The sequence below is a fragment of the Ranitomeya variabilis genome, chromosome 6 (genome assembly GCF_051348905.1).
Source record: "Ranitomeya variabilis isolate aRanVar5 chromosome 6, aRanVar5.hap1, whole genome shotgun sequence".
NCBI lineage: Eukaryota > Metazoa > Chordata > Amphibia > Anura > Dendrobatidae > Ranitomeya > Ranitomeya variabilis.
In genome coordinates, this window is record NC_135237.1 from 53,433,039 (window position 1) to 53,452,957 (window position 19,919).

General features: G+C 46.6%; 1 protein-coding gene across 1 annotated transcript in view; it reads left to right on the plus strand.

The window, feature by feature from the left end:
* The window catches only part of CCDC7 (coiled-coil domain containing 7), a 100,791-nt gene that overhangs the window by 53,320 nt on the left and 27,552 nt on the right, over positions 1-19,919 (plus strand). The window contains exons 14-19 of the mRNA XM_077268494.1: positions 169-226; positions 824-1,360; positions 12,347-12,402; positions 13,234-13,532; positions 13,623-13,744; positions 14,872-14,946. Of these exons, the coding sequence (XP_077124609.1) occupies positions 169-226; positions 824-1,360; positions 12,347-12,402; positions 13,234-13,532; positions 13,623-13,744; positions 14,872-14,946 (1,147 nt within the window). The remainder of the gene's footprint in view (positions 1-168; positions 227-823; positions 1,361-12,346; positions 12,403-13,233; positions 13,533-13,622; positions 13,745-14,871; positions 14,947-19,919) is intronic.

Sequence of the window (19,919 nt, forward strand, 5' to 3'; positions counted from 1 at the left end):
TGATGGGGCAATATGTGAGCATTTGGGGCTCCACTCTAAACTTTTGCCCAGGGACCCACTTTGTCTAAAACCGGCCCTGATTGCATAAAATGTTCAGATTTACACATTACTGTAGGATTTTGATGTAATTGCTTGCCATTTCATCTGTATGTGACGTGTTGCTTGCAGGGATTTGGGTGCATCCACTACTACAGAACCAAGGGACGATTATATGGTGGACACCAAGGTAAGAAGTCACTATAGAAACTGTGCAACACTACTGGCTCTTACTGCTGCCAGTCTTCTTCATCCTAGCACATGGGTGATTCGGTGCAGAGATGGACTCCTGAGTTATTTCATACAGACTTTCTGTCATTTGCCTAAAAGATGAATCAAAAAAACTGTGAAGAAAGATAGCAATTACCGTAAATGTTTTCAACTCACTCTCCCTGGGTCTAGCACTGAGTCTCTGCACTGCTGCGAGTGTCGACAGCACTGCAGCCAATCACTAAGCTCAGCAGCTCTAAGAAGCTCATGCCAGCAACTGGGACAAAACCGCCGAGCTCACTGATTGGCTACAGCGCTGTTGACGTGATATCAGCACTGCGGACTATTACAGACACCGGGAGCCATGGTGGAGACTAAGCGCTGGACCTGGGGAGGTTGAGTAAAGCACAGTTTGTTTTTTACAATAAAGTGCAGCTAGGGAATAAGTGTTTTCCCGAAACCGGGAAAGCCCCTTTAACTTTAAAAAAAAATAAAATAAAAATTTGACAGCACTTAGCATCGATAGTATGATCGTGCCACTGTTATCAGCCTGGTCAGTTTCCTTTCTGTTGTTTAGATAAGTGGGGGACCAGAAAGTAAAGATCAGTTTCTTTCACTAAATCCAAAGGAAGAGACAACGGGAAAAGAAAAAGAAGTAACAATTAAGAAACAAAAATTAAAGTCTTGGAAGAGAAAAGGAAGAAGGCCCAATGCTGTCTCCAGTAAAGAAAAAATGGCCGATCAAGAGGATAGCAAATCAAGCAAGACAACAATTAAGAGACTGGAAGATAAAGCAGAAAATAAAATAATGCAACAGGTTCCAGAAATGGTTTATAACCTAAAAAAGTCTGCAACAAAGCTACAAAGAACCCTGCCATCTTCAGGGAAAGGAAGAGCTCAACTCAATGAAGGAGATGATATGACGGCCATTGAGCCTAGCGCTCAGACTCAGAGGGATAAGGAGCAGGGGAGACCAAGTGGACCTGAGCCCTCAAAATCTGTAGGAAAACAGCTGGGTAGACGACAAAGCCTTCTTTCCAAGTCAAGACACCGATCTGAAGAAAAGTTAGAAAGTGATAAACAGTCACAAAAAGATCCTCCTGTGAAGTTACAGGTCAGTTCACACTTGTTGCAATCGTTTTCTACTTTTTTAATAATAAAAATGGATGTTTCTGCACTGCTGAAGGGGCACCGGTGAGATTTTAGACCTTGCTATTGATCTTCAGGCCTCCTCCATGGATCCTGTATGGCAGAATATGGAACTCTTATGGGTTTATATGTCAAACCTATATGGACGCACTGCTGTACAGTATGTCGCCTCCAAATCAAATTCTTTAAAAATAAAAGTGCCTCTGTAGCGCCCCCACTGCCGCAGGGCTGAGGGGTACCCGGTACCGGGCCTCTGAGTCTCTGCTCTGGGGTTGTCACGGCGGCTAGGCCCCGATCCGTGACCCTGCCGTGGGGCGTACAGGGGATTACTAGGAGTGGATGATGTAGATGGGGGTGAGGCTGTAGTAAATAACGAGGACACCAGGTTGCAGTCTCTTTACCTCTTTACTGAAGATCTCTGGGTCCTCAGTCCAGAATACGGTTCACCAGGCTGCGCAAGTCCGGCCGGTCCAATGGCACCTCCAGAGCTCTCTTCACAGGTGGAAATCGGTGCCTTCCTTCTAGCGCTATGTGTTGTGGTCCTCCCCTGCTGTGCTTACGGAGAGTCCCCACAACCGTTGTGTCTGTTTCTTAAGTTCCCTCACAACTCGATTAAATGATGTTCTTCTAATCCTCCGTCCCTCCCTGGTGTTCTGGTTGGGACGGCACCCGTTTGACGGGTAGGCTCGGAGCTCTTCCGGGACCCTAGAGTCGCCCCTCTCCACAAGGTGCCCCCCAAGACTTCATAGGTGATTTGTGTGAGACAGCCCGCCTTAGACTGACTGTCCTGCTGCTGTTTAGAGTATTGCTTGAAGCTGAATGTTGAAATACTCTCTCGGCGTTCCGGCCACCGGTAGTGCGCCTCAGCAGGGTGTTGCTCCGGTCTTACAGCACGACCCCTACTGGTATTCTCCTATCGCTTGATCTCGTTTCTCACTCAGCACAATCTATTTCTCTTCTAATCCTTTCTTGGGCACCGCCGCTGTCATGAATCCCAATGGCTAGGGATAGCAAGGGACAAGCAAAGTAATACAAAATATCGGACGAGCTCTAGGGTGATGGAACCTGGGCTGACCGCTGCCCTACGCCTGACAAACGCAACTAGAGATAGCCAGGGAGCGTGCCTACGTTGGTTCTAGACGCCACGCACCAGCCTAAGAGCTAACTAGTACTGCAGAGAAAATAAAGACCTCACTTGCCTCCAGAGGAATGAACCCCAAAAGGTATAGTTGCCCCCCACATGTATTGACGGTGAAATGAGAGGAAGGCACACACATAGAGATGATATATATAGGTTCAGCAAATTGAGGCCCGCTGTAAACTAGAAAGCAGAACGATACAAAAGGGGTCTGAGCGGTCAGCAAAAAACCCTAATCAAAAAACCATCCTGAGATTACAAGAACCCATGTGCCAACTCATAGCACATGGGGAGAACCTCAGTCCACTAGAGCTACCAGCTAGCATAGAGACATAATAAGCAAGCTGGACAAAAAAACCAACAACTGAAAATCAGCACTTAGCTTATCCTGAAAGATCTGGGAGCAGGTAGGCAGGAACCAAACAGAGCACATCTGAATACATTGATAGCCGGCAAGGGAATGACAGAAAGGCCAGGTAAAATAGGAAACACCCAGCCTCTGATGGACAGGTGGAAACCAAAGGCCGCAACCCACCAAAGTCACCCAGTACCAGCAGTAACCACCAGAGGGAGCCCACAAACAGAATCCACAACAGTACCCCCCCCTTGAGGAGGGGTCACCGAACCCTCACGAGAACCCCCAGGGCGATCAGGGTGAGCTCTATGGAAGGCGCGGACCAAATCAGTCGCATGAACATCGGAGGCGACCACCCAGGAATTATCCTCCTGACCATAACCCTTCCACTTAACCAAATACTGGAGTTTGCGTCTGGAAACACGAGAATCCAAGATCTTCTCAACAACATACTCCAATTCTCCCTCCACCAGCACTGGAGCAGGAGGCTCAACCGAAGGAACAACGGGCACCTCATACCTCCGCAACAACGACCGATGGAACACATTATGAATAGCAAACGATGCTGGGAGATCCAAACGAAAAGATACAGGGTTAAGAATCTCCGAGATCCTATAAGGACCGATGAACCGAGGCTTGAACTTAGGAGAAGAGACCTTCATAGGGACAAAACGAGAAGACAACCACACCAAATCCCCAACAAGAAGTCGGGGACCCACGCGGCGACGGCGATTAGCAAACTGCTGAGTCTTCTCCTGAGATAACTTCAAATTGTCCACCACCTGGTTCCAAATCTGATGCAGCCTGTCCACCACCACGTCCACTCCAGGACAATCCGAAGACTCCACCTGACCAGAGGAAAAACGAGGATGAAACCCCGAATTACAAAAAAAAGGAGAGACCAACGTGGCAGAACTAGCCCGATTATTAAGAGCAAATTCGGCCAGTGGCAAAAAAGCAACCCAGTCATCTTGATCAGCAGAAACAAAACACCTCAAATAAGTTTCCAAGGTCTGATTAGTTCGCTCCGTCTGGCCATTCGTCTGAGGATGGAATGCAGACGAGAAAGACAAATCAATGCCCATCTTGGCACAAAACGTCCGCCAAAATCTAGACACAAACTGGGATCCCCTGTCAGAAACGATATTCTCCGGAATCCCATGCAAACGAACCACGTTCTGAAAAAATAAAGGGACCAACTCAGAGGAGGAAGGCAACTTAGGCAAGGGCACCAAATGAACCATCTTAGAAAAGCGGTCACACACAACCCAGATAACGGACATTTTCTGTGAAACCGGGAGATCAGAAATAAAATCCATGGAAATGTGCGTCCAAGGCCTCTTCGGGATGGGCAAGGATAACAACAACCCACTGGCCCGAGAACAGCAAGGCTTAGCTCGAGCACACACTTCACAAGACTGCACAAAGGTACGCACATCTCTAGACAAGGCCACCAAAAAGACCTGGCCACCAAGTCTCTAGTACCAAATATTCCAGGATGACCAGCCAACACAGAAGAATGGACCTCGGAGATGACTCTACTGGTCCAATCATCCGGAACAAACAGTCTTTCTGGTGGACAACGATCCGGTTTATCCACCTGAAACTCCTGCAATGCACGTCGCAAGTCTGGGGATACGGCGGACAATATTACCCCATCCCTAAGGATACCAGTAGGCCCAGAGTCTCCAGGAGAGTCAGGCACAAAACTCCTGGAAAGAGCATCTGCCTTCACATTCTTTGAACCTGGCAGGTATGAAACCACGAAATTGAAACGAGAAAAAAACAACGACCAACGAGCCTGTCTAGGATTCAAACGCCTGGCAGACTCAAGGTAAATGAGATTCTTGTGATCAGTCAAGACCACCACACGATGTTTAGCACCCTCAAGCCAATGACGCCACTCCTCAAATGCCCACTTCATGGCCAAAAGCTCCCGATTACCCACATCATAATTGCGCTCGGCGGGCGAGAATTTTCTAGAGAAGAATGCACATGGCTTCATCACCGAGCCATTAGAACTTCTCTGTGACAAAACCGCCCCCGCTCCAATCTCGGAAGCATCAACCTCAACCTGAAAAGGAAGTGAAACATCTGGTTGACACAACACAGGAGCAGAAGAAAACCGGCGCTTAAGTTCCTGAAAGGCCTCCACGGCCGCAGGAGACCAATCAGCAACATCAGCACCCTTTTTAGTCAAATCAGTCAAAGGTTTAACAATACTGGAAAAATTAGCAATGAACCGACGATAAAAATTAGCAAACCCCAAGAACTTCTAAAGGCTCTTAACAGATGTAGGTTGTGTCCAGTCACAAATCGCCTGAACCTTGACGGGATCCATCTCAATAGTAGAAGGAGAAAAAATGTACCCCAAAAAAGAAATCTTCTGGACTCCGAAGAGACACTTTGAGCCCTTCACAAACAGAGAATTGGCCCGCAGAACCTGAAACACCTTCCTGACCTGTAGAACATGAGACTCCCAGTCATCAGAAAACACCAAAATATCATCCAAATACACAATCATAAACTTATCCAGATATTCACGGAAAATATTGTGCATAAAGGACTGAAAGACTGACGGAGCATTGGAGAGTCCAAAAGGCATTACCAAATACTCAAAATGGCCCTCAGGCGTATTAAATGCGGTTTTCCACTCATCACCCTGTTTTATCCGCACCAGATTATACGCACCGCGAAGATCTATCTTAGTGAACCACCTAGCCCCCTTAATGCGAGCAAACAAATCAGTCAATAATGGCAATGGATACTGATACTTGACTGTAATCTTATTCAGAAGGCGATAATCTATACAAGGCCTCAGGGAACCATCTTTTTTTTGCCACGAAAAAAAAACCTGCTCCCAGAGGGGACAAAGATGGACGAATATGTCCCTTTTCCAAGGACTCCTTAATATAATTCCGCATAGCAGTATGCTCTGGCAGTGACAGATTAAATAAACGACCCTTAGGGAACTTACTGCCAGGAATCAATTCTATAGCACAGTCACAATCTCTATGCGGAGGGAGCGAATTGAGCTTAGGCTCCTCAAAAACATCCCTATAGTCAGACAAAAACGCAGGGATCTCAGAAGGAGTAGATGAAGCGATTGAAATCGGAGGTGCATAATCATGAACCCCCTGACATCCCCAGCTTAACACAGACATTGTTTTCCAGTCCAGGACAGGATTATGAGTTTGTAACCATGGCAGACCAAGCACTAGTACATCATGTAAATTATACAGTACAAGGAAGCGAATCACCTCCTGATGAACGGGAGTCATGCGCATGGTCACTTGTGTCCAATACTGCGGTTTATTCATACCCAATGGTGTAGAGTCAATTCCCTTCAGAGGAATAGGAACTTCCAGAGGTTCCAGACTAAAACCGCAGCGTTTAGCAAATGACCAACCCATAAGACTCAGGGCAGCGCCCGAATCCACATAGGCATCGACGGAAATGGAAGACAGTGAAAAAATCAGAGTCACAGACAAAATGAACTTAGGCTGCAGAGTACCAATGGCAAAAGATTTATCAACCCTTTTTGTGCGTTTAGAGCATGCTGATATAACATGAGCTGAATCACCACAATAAAAACACAATCCATTTTTCCGCCTATAATTTTGCCGTTCACTTCTGGACTGAATTCTATCACATTGCATAGTCTCAGGTGCCTGTTCAAAAGACACCGCCAACTGGTGCACGGGTTTGCGCTCCCGTAAACACCGATCAATCTGAATGGCCATAGCCATCGACTCATTCAGACCTGTAGGCGTAGGGAACCCCACCATAATATCCTTAATGGCCTCGGAAAGACCATTTCTGAAGTTTGCAGCCAGGGCGCACTCATTCCACTGAGTAAGCACTGACCATTTCCGAAATTTTTGACAATATATTTCCGCTTCATCATACCCCTGAGAGAGGGCTAATAAAGCCTTTTCAGCCTGAATCTCCAGGTTGGGTTCCTCATAGAGCAATCCCAATGCCAGAAAAAATGCATCCACATTGAGCAATGCAGGATCCCCTGGTGCCAATGCAAATGCCCAATTCTGAGGGTCGCCTCGCAGGAAAGATATTACAATCTTGACCTGTTGAGCAGGGTCTCCAGAGGAGCGAGATTTTAAAGAAAGAAACAATTTACAATTGTTCCTGAAATTCAGGAAGGTAGATCTATCTCCAGAAAAGAACTCTGGAATAGGAATTCTAGGTTCAGACATGGGAGTGTGAACAACAAAATCCTGTATGTTTTGAACTTTTGCCGCGAGATTACTCAGGCTGGAAGCCAAACTCTGGACATCCATGTTAAACAGCTAAGATCAGAGCCATTCAAGGGTTAAGAGGAGGTAAGAAGCAGCTAGACAGCAATTAAGGGCTAGGCAGCAAAACTCTGAAGGAAAAAAAAAAAAAAAAAAATTTCCCTTAAACACTTCTTTTTCTCCTGCTTCAGCCCAAACAATTAACACTTTGTGGGCCGGCTATACTGTCATGAATCCCAATGGCTAGGGATAGCAAGGGACAAGCAAAGTAATACAAAATATCGGACGAGCTCTAGGGTGATGGAACCTGGGCTGACCGCTGCCCTACGCCTGACAAACGCAACTAGAGATAGCCAGGGAGCGTGCCTACGTTGGTTCTAGACGCCACGCACCAGCCTAAGAGCTAACTAGTACTGCAGAGAAAATAAAGACCTCACTTGCCTCCAGAGGAATGAACCCCAAAAGGTATAGTTGCCCCCCACATGTATTGACGGTGAAATGAGAGGAAGGCACACACATAGAGATGATATATATAGGTTCAGCAAATTGAGGCCCGCTGTAAACTAGAAAGCAGAACGATACAAAAGGGGTCTGAGCGGTCAGCAAAAAACCCTAATCAAAAAACCATCCTGAGATTACAAGAACCCATGTGCCAACTCATGGCACATGGGGAGAACCTCAGTCCACTAGAGCTACCAGCTAGCATAGAGACATAATAAGCAAGCTGGACAAAAAAACCAACAACTGAAAATCAGCACTTAGCTTATCCTGAAAGATCTGGGAGCAGGTAGGCAGGAACCAAACAGAGCACATCTGAATACATTGATAGCCGTCAAGGGAATGACAGAAAGGCCAGGTAAAATAGGAAACACCCAGCCTCTGATGGACAGGTGGAAACCAAAGGCCGCAACCCACCAAAGTCACCCAGTACCAGCAGTAACCACCAGAGGGAGCCCACAAACAGAATCCACAACACGCCGCTACCCAGAGCAGGCGCGGTCCCTTTACGTTCTTTCTCGTTGCCAAGCCTCTGTCAGGATCCCACCCCTGACAGAGACCCTACTGTCTCTTCCTCCACAACACCCTCTGCCACCAGGTGTTGCTTCGTCCAATACAGTCAGCTTTCTGATCTAACTTCCTGCCTGACCCCCAGTTTACCCACTATGGTGGGGAGTGGCCTAATGAATAGCACCCTTAGCTCCCCCCGGAGGCCCAGCTGTGAAATGTATTGGTGTCTGTGATACCTGATCAGATGAACTCCTTCAGTGCCATCGGACGCACCGTAGCTCCCCATAGTGGCGGAGCCACAGTACTGCAACGACCAGGACTCTGGGGCGCTGCACTCCCCCCTGGTTAAACACAGTACTCCGGGACTGGGAAGAAAACAACAATACAAGTTAGCAAAAAGACATACAATTTTGTTGAGTGCAATAACAATAAGCATATTTGAACAGGCTTTCCTTTATGGGAGGTGAGGACACTTGAACGTTACAAACATGGTAAAATATCATAGCAACATGCTATAATTAACTTTTCTTACCCAACCGGGTATTCTACTAAGTGCAAAAATTGTTGAACAATAATTTAACTTCGCCTTTAAGGACATACACTCTTAATCCACTAAAGACCTTCCTATAATCACATTATAAGGTATTTTAACTTTTTCATTCTCCTTCTTTAAATCTGCAGGACCGCCTGTCCTATCGGCACCAGACCTACTGCCTCTCCTTTCTGTTACAGGACCGCCCCGTTCAGCCAGGGCCTACTGCCTTTTCAACTACTATACACAGTATAGAACATAACATTACTTTCAGTTTAAGAGCACTAAGTCATCTCTACATGACTCCTATGAGGACTCAGGGTTTACCTTCTATCCTAACTATCTATCAGCATTATCAAAAACATTTTCTATCGAACATTAAACCTTCTCATTATCTTTCTTCCTTTCATGCATGCTGGACACCACATCTATCCCTACGGGTCCACTGCATCCTTCTTCTATTTTTCACCTTTTACTTCTCAGAGCACATCATCAGTTTTTCTTCACAATTAACGAATTAAATACATATAACTCTCTCATATAAACATTATCATCACGTTCTTTGGTCAAGACATTATTGCTTCCGGTCTTAAAGCAATATCACGGTTTAAGCGCAACAAATGAACATCCCCTTTAAGAGGGGACCAAGTCTTTATGAGGTAGCACGCCTTCTCAAGCTACCAGTCCATACTCAGCAAAGGTTCCAGTGTGGTATCTTCACAAAGAGTCCTTCTTTAAGTAAAACCAGTAGGGAGCGCCTTTAATAAGGTGCAAACTATTTACAAGCAGTTTGTATCATGCACTGTTCATGATTGCGGCAGTTCTTGATAACAATGGGGAAACAGGAAACAAAAGCAAAAGCAGAGGAAGGGATCCCGGGTAAACAAAGGGATCCCTTTAAGAGTTAACCCTAGTCGGGTTTAAAGCAGCAAAAAGCAGGGAAACAAACAGTTAACTATGTACAGTTTCAGGTTTCCGAGGTTTAGTTGGACGGCTTCCAGGGCTGCACCCGGCACTTAACCCTTCCCGGCCTGGGCAAAGTGAGGTCCAGGGTTACACCCAGTGCTGGACAAACGCCGTTAATCCGTCTTTCATGTACAGTTAAATCATGCGCAGCGATGGAGATCTGCGCAGCTTGAGTATGGGCATTTGCTGCAGCAGAGGTAGCGGCTGCCGCAAGATCAGTCACTGGAACGGAGTCAGCAGCTGTGGCACTAGCAGTCACTGGAGTGGTGTCAGTCATCAGGGCAGGGTTGTCCTTCATACCTGCTTCAGATGCGGTCCCTCCGGTGCCGGTCTGCTCTGCCTCCACTGGGATCTGGAACGCTGGTTGCGGGGCCTTGCGCTGCGGCGTTGTCATCTCCGTTTGCAGCATCTCGCTTTCCGGCAGGGCCTTGCCTTCTGGCTTCGGAGCGCTGGAACTTCTTTCTTGCTCCGGACCAGACGAGGCTGCCGACAGATGTCTGGTGAGGCTCCTGATGATGGTCTTCTTCCACCCGGCCTCAGTGCTCAGCTGCGCCCGCCGGGGTCGGTCGCTGAGCTCGTCCACTCCGGCCTGCAGGAATTCAGCATCAGCGGTGGAGGCCTGGTTGTGGTGCCCCTCCGGGTGGCTGGGGGAGTCCTCTGCTCCGACCCCACGCTCCGGCTCCGGGCGGCTCGCCATGGCGTCCTCCATGTCGCTCACTCCTTCTTCCTGGTCCCTTTCCCGCTCTCTCCTTCGTGGGCGGTTTCGTTTCCTCTGTCTCTGCCCACCATTGAGGATCAGGAGGCGGATCTCGGCTGCTGACGGACACGTCCTCAAGGGGCCGAGATATTTAGACTGGGCGGCCATTGTCTTTCGCGCTCTTCAGCTTGTTCACGCCCACTTCCACGCCCTTCTTCTTCTCCTGCGCTCTCCTTAGCGCTGTAATGGCGGCGGTTTTGGCGCGAACTTTTGGCGGCAAGTGACAATCCACAGTCTTTGCAATAAAGTACAGTCCAAGCACAGTAAATCACAGTTCCAAGGCACACATGACCTGATTCTTCAGGCTTAAGTAGATCCTGTTCGTGACGCCAAGTTGTAGCGCCTCCACTGCCGCAGGGCCGAGGGGTACCCGGTACCGGGCCTCTGAGTCTCTGCTCTGGGGTTGTCACGGCGGCTAGGCCCGGGTCCGTGACCCTGCCGTGGGGCGCACAGGGGATTACTAGGAGTGGATGATGTAGATGGGGGTGAGGCTGTAGTAAATAACGAGGACACCAGGTTGCAGTCTCTTTACCTCTTTACTGAAGATCTCTGGGTCCTCAGTCCAGAATACGGTTCACCAGGCTGCGCAAGTCCGGCCGGTCCAATGGCACCTCCAGAGCTCTCTTCACAGGTGGAAATCGGTGCCTTCCTTCTAGCGCTATGTGTTGTGGTCCTCCCCTGCTGTGCTTACGGAGAGTCCCCACAACCGTTGTGTCTGTTTCTTAAGTTCCCTCACAACTCGATTAAATGATGTTCTTCTAATCCTCCGTCCCTCCCTGGTGTTCTGGTTGGGACAGCACCCGTTTGACGGGTAGGCTCGGAGCTCTTCCGGGACCCTAGAGTCGCCCCTCTCCACAAGGTGCCCCCCAAGACTTCATAGGTGATTTGTGTGAGACAGCCCGCCTTAGACTGACTGTCCTGCCGCTGTTTAGAGTATTGCTTGAAGCTGAATGTTGAAATACTCTCTCGGCGTTCCGGCCACCGGTAGTGCGCCTCAGCAGGGTGTTGCTCCGGTCTTACAGCACGACCCCTACTGGTATTCTCCTATCGCTTGATCTCGTTTCTCACTCAGCACAATCTATTTCTCTTCTAATCCTTTCTTGGGCACCGCCGCTACCCAGAGCAGGCGCGGTCCCTTTACGTCCTTTCTCGTTGCCAAGCCTCTGTCAGGATCCCACCCCTGACAGAGACCCTACTGTCTCTTCCTCCACAACACCCTCTGCCACCAGGTGTTGCTTCGTCCAATCCAGTCAGCTTTCTGATCTAACTTCCTGCCTGACCCCCAGTTTACCCACTATGGTGGGGAGTGGCCTAATGAATAGCACCCTTAGCTCCCCCCGGAGGCCCAGCTGTGAAATGTATTGGTGTCTGTGATACCTGATCAGATGAACTCCTTCAGTGCCATCGGACGCACCGTAGCTCCCCATAGTGGCGGAGCCACAGTACTGCAACGACCAGGACTCTGGGGCGCTGCACCTCCATTGGGGCGTGTTTTAGAGGTGACATACTCCAGGGGGTCCAAGGAGGAAAATATTAGAACAACCAATGTTAGTTAGCATTATGTGGTGTAATTGTTGAGAACTCTTTGGTAGTATTATGTGGGAGTATTATTTGGGTAATGCATATTATTTGGGCACTATGTGGTGGTATTATGTGAGTTCTACAGAAAGTGAAGGTGTTGCACTCGTACCCGGGTCCTGGAGCCTAAGGAGGCCCGAAAAGGTCCCTTTGACCAATATGAGAGAACCATTACTATTACATTTCTGTGACATCGTAGTTGTGGGTTTTGTGGGAGATTTTGCATTGCGGCCTAGGAGCTTCATACACTACTCAATGCAATATCATCTTAGCACAATATGGCAGCATTATAATATTGTATCAGATGAAGTTATGTTATAAATGTAATCTGTATTCATGTATGATTTTGTGTTCATTTGTACAGATAAAAGAAAATCAGCATGAAAAACAGATAGCAAACGAAGAAGTGCGTGATAATAGGTAAATGGTTGTCTAGTTTTAGCGTAGTTCATACAATTGGTAACCATTGAAAATAGTGCAAATGTGTTAAATATAATGATTTTTGCCATGCTCCGGGTCAGGTGACTTGGATGCTACCCTAAGGTAATGTTACACAATGGTGGCTCAGTGGTTAGCACTGTTGCTTTGCAGCACTGGGATCCTGGGTTTATAATCCCACCAAGGACAACAACTGCAAGGATGTTGTCCTTGGTGGGGTTTGAACCCAGGACTCCAGCGCTGCAAGGTTGCTGTGCTAATCACTGCGCCACTGTGCTGCCTGCTATAAAACTAAGCATGATAAATAATAAACTAATGTTGACCAAAACTCCTGATTTTGGTGGGATCGGCCGACTATCTCATGTGTATGAGGACCTCTGTAAAGATAACATTAGGAGAAAGGATTGGGCTGTTTGATTTCAACATGCCTGATCCTTTAAATTGCAGGTTGAGAGGAATAAGTGTCTGTGTGACCAAACTGAAGCCCCCCTATACTTATTAGATTGCTTTTGGCTGAATGACCGCTTGGTTGACAGCTATCTCCCCCGACACCCCCATACACAGGAACGCTCAGCCAAGTTTTCCTTTCTGTTCTCTGAGAGATGCTGCCAGAGGAATCTCCATCTCCGCGCCAAAAAAAAGGGATTGGCTTTTGGAATTCCTATGTGACAAACCTTCTCGTCCCCAAAATTATCTGTCGGGGTAGAGTCAGGAGGTTCCCAGGCCAAAAGAGGCCATGGTAATATATGAATTGTAAGTAATTTTAACTGTAATTTTGATTGAAATATTCTAATATTTTTTTTTTACAAGTAGTTTTCAGGATCCATCTGTTGTCAACACAGAGGGGAACAGAGTTTTTTTTTCTGGACCAGATCTTTCCAGAACAACAAGTCCTGACCAAGAGGGTTTATCGAAAGATGTTTTAGAGCCTGACATAAAAGATAAACGTGTGAGGTCCAGTACGGAAGATATGGATGCCATGACACAAGATTCTGGAGCGGTATATTCAACAGAAGACGGGCAAGTCCTGGAAGACACATTGTCTCCTGACGAGGTCTCACAGAAGACATTGCTGTCCCCCGATTCTGAATTTACCCAAACTGATCACTCAGGTACCTGAATGTCATAAGACCTTTCCTGCAAGTGGGATGATGGCTGTTCCAGACCAAATTACAGTAAAGCAACTTTCCACGTCCAACTAGACGATCCTCAAAGGTCTCCACCATGTCTTGCAGCTGCCTCTCCGTACCCTCCACCTACTGTCCAGATACAACCTCCTGAGGACACTGATGACACAACTTCAAGATTTCATACATCAAAAAAGGTATCAAGGATTAGAGTAGAAAGAAGATAAAAGGAAACAATATTTTAAGATCATGAAGGCAGAAAACCCCAAATGCTTCATGTACATCAGGCATCAATGGGGCTAATACATCAAAGTTTACAAAATGGCATTGATCACGTTGAGTAGTGCAACATTTCTGCACCTCATGGATTTGGCACAATTTTGCACTAATTTCTTTTAAAATTTTCATGCCAATTTGAATCAGCTCCCCCCAATTTTGGGGTAGGATCCATGGCGATATAAAGGCAAATGGGGTAGTGAGGTATGGCATTTGCATGAGGTCAAATATCAGAAAATTACCTATTGTTTAAATCTGTTTTTTGTAATGGTAAATGTACTTTTTTTTCAATTGGCAAAGTTTTTTCATGAATATTAAAAAAAATAAGAAATCTTGCAATTTTCATACTAGCCATTAGAGCTCTTTAAATTCATACTTACTTTTGTTTGCAGAAGACTTTTCAGCAACCTCATTATCACCACAGCCAGGATCAAACAGAAGGATAACACCTCTATACACAAATGAATACACAAAATCCTATCATAATAGGCGATGTCACATCTGACCCGGCTCTCCCTTCCTTCACAATTACCTTTGAACACTCACATTAGATGCATCAATACAAAAGGGGTCAGTCTATTGCTGCTAATGTGCATGTAAATTTTATGTAAACACAGAAAATAAAAGTCTAGATTAGCCCCAGTTTCCAGTGTGAAAATTGCAAGTTTTATCATTGTTATTTTTAATGCAGATTATTATATAACCCCCCCACTTGCCCCAGAAAATAAAAAAAGTGATAATATAACATTTAACGTAAAAGCCTGATTTTAAGAATAGGTCATTGTCTGCTCATGCATTAACTTTATGTGCAGGAGTTTGAGGCTGATTTAGCAACGCAAAAAGCAAACAGGATATTTATATTCCTCAACAGTAATAAATTCTAGAAAAAAACCCACTAAATGTAGATTAAATTATTTCAATCTTAGTTTTTAGGCGCTGTATTCCTTTAACTGACTGGAGGAGTTCAGTATTTGCTTCTAAGCTGCTGGCTACTTTCCTCAGAGATACTTTTTCTTTTCTAACCGCATATTTCCTGTATAACTTTCAGATGCCAGATAAAGCAGACAAGGAAACAGCACGAAGTGGAAATCAGCTAGACCCCGCGATGATGGTGTGCACCATGGTGAACAATGCATATTTGTATAAAAGGCTTCCTATCTCGGGGGGTTTTGTGCAAGTCGTTTGTTTCAACAATCAGGAACAAAAATAAAAGCTGTGAAAGAGGCGGCTATCGTCCATCGCATATGGGAACGCAGAACACATATGTAACAACACTGAAAAGAAATTTGGGTATTTACAGATGCCTGCTAAGGTTAAAGGGAACCTGTCACCATGAAAATACAGGCCAATTGCAATGTGGCGCGGGGCGGTAGCTGTGGGCGAGGTACTTGTTTCTTTCACCCCAGAGGGTTACATGAAGGTGGAGATCCTGGCTGGGTGTGTGGACTTGTGCTATAGGGTTACTACTAGTGTTGAGCATTCCAATACTGCAAATATCGGGTATCGGCCGATATTCGCTGTACCGGAATTCCGATACCGAGTTCAGATATTTCTGCGATATCGGAAATCGGAATCGGAAGTCCCCACAGTGCAAAAATCACTATAATGGAGTGTGGGCGGTGCGTGGGCGGAGACTGCGTGTCTCTGTGCGGGCGGGGTCTGTGTGAGTGTGCGTGCCTGCCAGGGGGTCTGTGCGGCCTCTCCGGGGTCTGTACGGCCTGCCGGGGGGTCTGTGCGGCCTCTCCGAGGTCTGTACGGCCTGCCGGGGGGGGGGGGGGGTCTGTGCGGACTGCCGGGGGTCTTTGTGTCTGTGCAGGCATCGTCCGATGGGACTACAAGTCCCATCGGATGATGCCTGCTACACTGACAGTGATTGACACATTAGCCAATGATGGGACAGTAGTAGTCCCATCATCCGGCTAATGTGTTGAATGTAAAAAAAAAATAAAAATACTCCATACATGCTGCATACATACATACATACATGCTACATACAGACATACATACATGCTACATACATACATACTACATACATGCTACATACTACATACATACATGCTACATACATACTACATGCTACATACATGCTACATACTACATACATACATACTACATACATACATGCTATATACATGCTACATACTACATACATACTACATACATACATGCTACATACATACTACATGCTACATACATGCTACATACTACATACATGCTACATACATACATACATAATACATGCTACATACATACTGCATACATACATACTACATACATGCTACATACATACTACATGCATACATACTGCATACATACATACATACAATACATACATATAGACATACAGTACATTAAACATAGATTACATACTCACCATTACTTGTCATTTTGATCCCCGAAGCCAGTGTCATCTGTAAAAAATATGAAAAAAACAAACAACCAATATACTCCCTGTCCGCAGAAATCCACGAGTGTCCCACGACGATCTCCCGTGAACAGCAGCAGCAACAGCTGTTGCAACCGCTCTCCAGGGGCCCCAGGAACACAATGACGGGAGGAAGGTATCCTTCCGCCACTATATTCCTCCGCCGCTGTAAAAAAAAAAGTCCCTAGTCTCACTTTATGGCATTGCTGGCTGACAAATTTTCCCAGGCAGCAATTGCCATAAAGTGACACTTTGAACTTTAGTAACCTCCTGTCTCCTGTCAGTGTGTCACTGAGGGTCCTATAGAGCAGTGACATCACCCGATGTCACTGTTCTATAGGGGAGATCGTCGTGGGACACTCGTTATAAATTGGACTACGGCGGACAGGTAGTATACGGTTTATTATTTTACGTTTTTTGCAGGCGCTGAAGTATGGTAAGTATGGTGAAATGAAGAATATTAAAATACTTTTTCCTAATGTGTGTGTGTTTTATTAACCCTTTTCTTACTATTTGATTAATAACGGATAGGCGTCTTATTGACGCCTCTCCGTTATTAACCCGGCTTAATGTCACCTTACGATAGCAAGGTGACATTAACCCCTTATTACCCCATATCCTACCGCTACACGGGAGTGGGAAGAGAGGGGCTAAGTGCCGAATTGGCGCATCTTACAGCCATTTCCGGGGCGGCTGCGGACTGGTATTTGTAGCCGGGGGGGGGGGGGGCAATATCCATGGCCCCTCTCTAGGCTATGAATATCAGCCCGCAGCTGTCTGCGTAGCCTCTCTGGCTATAAAATATAGGGGGACCCCACGTCATTTTTTTGGGGGGTCCCCCTATTTTAATAGCCAGTAAAGGCTATGCAGACAGCTGCGGGCTGATATTCATAGCAGGCTACAAATATTGGCCCCCGGCCGTCGGCTTTCCCCCTCTGGCGCAGAAAATTGCGCGGGAGCCCACGCCGTTTTTTTTCCGTTTTTTTTTTTTTTTTTTAAATTCAACGCTCATAAAGGCCTCTTTCACCCTTGCGTCGGTACGGGTCCGTCGCTATGCGTCGGGCCGACGTACCGACGCACGTTGTGAAATTTGTACACGACGTGGGCAGCGGATGCAGTTTTTTCAACGCACCCGCTGCCCATTCTGAAGTGCGGGGAGGAGGGGGCAGAGTTTCTGCTGCGCATGCGCGGTAGAAAATGGCGGACACGTCAGACAAAAAACCATTCACTTGAACGTTTTTTTGTGCCGACGGTCCGCCAAAACACGACGGATCCGTTGCACGACGGACGCGACGTGTGGCCATTCGTCGCGATCCGTCGCTAATACAAGTCTATGGGAAAAAAACACATCCTGCGAGCACATTTGCTGGATCCGTTTTTTTCCGCCGGATCCGTTTTTTTACGTTGGATCCGTTTTTTTCTGCCAGATCTGTTTTTTTCCACCCGATCCGTTTTTTTTCCACCAGATCCGTTTTTTTCCGCCGGATCCGTTTTTTCCTGCCGGATCCGTTTTTTTTCCCCAGATCCGTTTTTTTCTCATAGAGTTGTATTAGCGCCGGATTGCGCCTGATGGCCACACATTTCATCCGTTTTTTGCAGGATCCGTCAAAAAAGCTGTTTCCGCCGGACGGAAAACACATAGGAACGGTTTTTGTCCGTTTTTTTCATGCATGTTTCCATTCAAATCATGCACATTTTCCGTTTATTTATTTTCCAAAAACCTCATCAAAACCTGCATCAAAACTGCACAAAAAACTGCATCAAAAACCGCACCAAAAACCTGGACCAAAAACTGCATCAAAAACTGCACCAAAAACCTGCATCAAAAACTGCATCAAAATCAGCCTCAAAAACCGCACCAAAAACCTACATCAAAGACAGCACCAAAAACTGCATCAAAAACTGCACCAAAAATCTGCACCAAAAACTGCGCCAAAAAAGGCATAAAAAACCGCATCAAAAACCTGCACAAAAACCTGCACCAAAAACTTGCATCAAAAACTGCATAAAAAACTGCATCAAAAACAGCATCAAAAACCGCATCAAAACTGCACCAGTTTTTTGTGCAGGTTTTGATGCAGTTTTTGGTGCAGGTTTTTGGTGCGGTTTTTAATGCACTTTTTGGTGCTGTTTTTGATGTATGTTTTTGGTGCTTTTTTTATGCAGGTTTTTGGTGCGGTTTTTGATGCGGTTTTCGATGCAGTTTTTGGTGCAGTTTTGATGCAGTTTTTGGTGCAGGTGTTTGGTGCAGTTTTTGATGCAGTTTTTAGTGCAGTTTTTGGTGCAGGTTTGTGGTGCGGTTTTTGATGCAGTTTTGGTGCTGTTTTTGATGTAGCTCTTTGGTGCGGTTTTTGATGCAGTTTTTGGTGCTTTTTTGATGCAGGTTTTTGGTGCGGTTTTTGATGCAGTTTTTGGTGCAGTTTTGATGCAGTTTTTGGTGCAGTTTTGATGCAAGTTTTGATGCGGTTTTTGGGAAAAAAATAAACGCAAAATGTGCATGATTTGAATGGAAACATGCATGAAAAAACAGATTCAGAGGCCGGATTCATCATTTCACATCTCAGTTTCATACGTTTTTTGCCAGATCCGTCGCTGTGCGTGTTTTTGCCGGACAGAAAAAACATTCCTCTGTATGTGTTATCCGTCAGGCAGAAACAGCTTTTTTGATGGATCCGGCAAAAAAACGGATGAAACGTGTGGCCATTAGGCACAATCCAGCGCTAATACAACGAGAAAAAACAGATCCGGAGGAAAAAAACGGATCTGGCAGAAAAAAACGGATCCGGCGGTAAAACACGGATCCGGTGGAAAAAAATGGATCCTGCAAATGTGCTCGCAGGATGCATTTTTTACCCATAGACTTGTATTAGCGACGGATCGCGACGGAAGGCCACAAGTCACGTCCGTCGTGCAATGGATCCGTCGTGTTTTGTCGGACCGTCGGCATGAAAAAACATTCAAGTGAAGGTTTTTTTGTCCGTCGCATCCGCCATTTTCTACCGCGCATGCGCGGCAGAAACTCTGCCCCCTCCTCCCCGCACTTCAGAATGGGCAGCGGATGCGTTGAAAAACTGCATCCGCTGCCCACGTCGTGTACAAATTTCACAACATGCGTCGGTACGTCGGCCTGACGCATAGCGACGGACCCGTACCGATGCAAGTGTGAAAGAGGCCTTTATGAGCGTTGAATTTAACCCCTTCCCGACCTTTGACGCCACGTAGGCGTCATGAAAACCCGTGCCAATCCGACCCATGACGCCTATGTGGCATCATGGAAAGATCGCGTCCCTGCAGATTGGGTGAAAGGGTTAACTCCATTTTCACCCGATCTGCAGAGACAGGGGGAGTGGTACTTCAGCCCAGGGGCTACGATCGCTCTGATTGGCTGTTGAAAGTGAAACAGCCAATCAGAGCGATTTGTAATATTTCACCTATGAAAATGGTGAAATATTACAATCCAGCCATGGCCGATGCTGCAATAGCATCTGCCATGGCTGGAGACCCCGATCTGCCCCCCCCCACCGCCACCGATCGCCCCCCCCAGTCGTCCTTTCTGCCCCGATCTCCTGTCCGCTCCCCTCCTCCCTCCTGTCCGCTCCCCCGGTCCTCTGATCCCCCCCCCCGTGTTCCGATCCCACCCCCCCATACTTACCTAGCTTCGATGTCCCTCC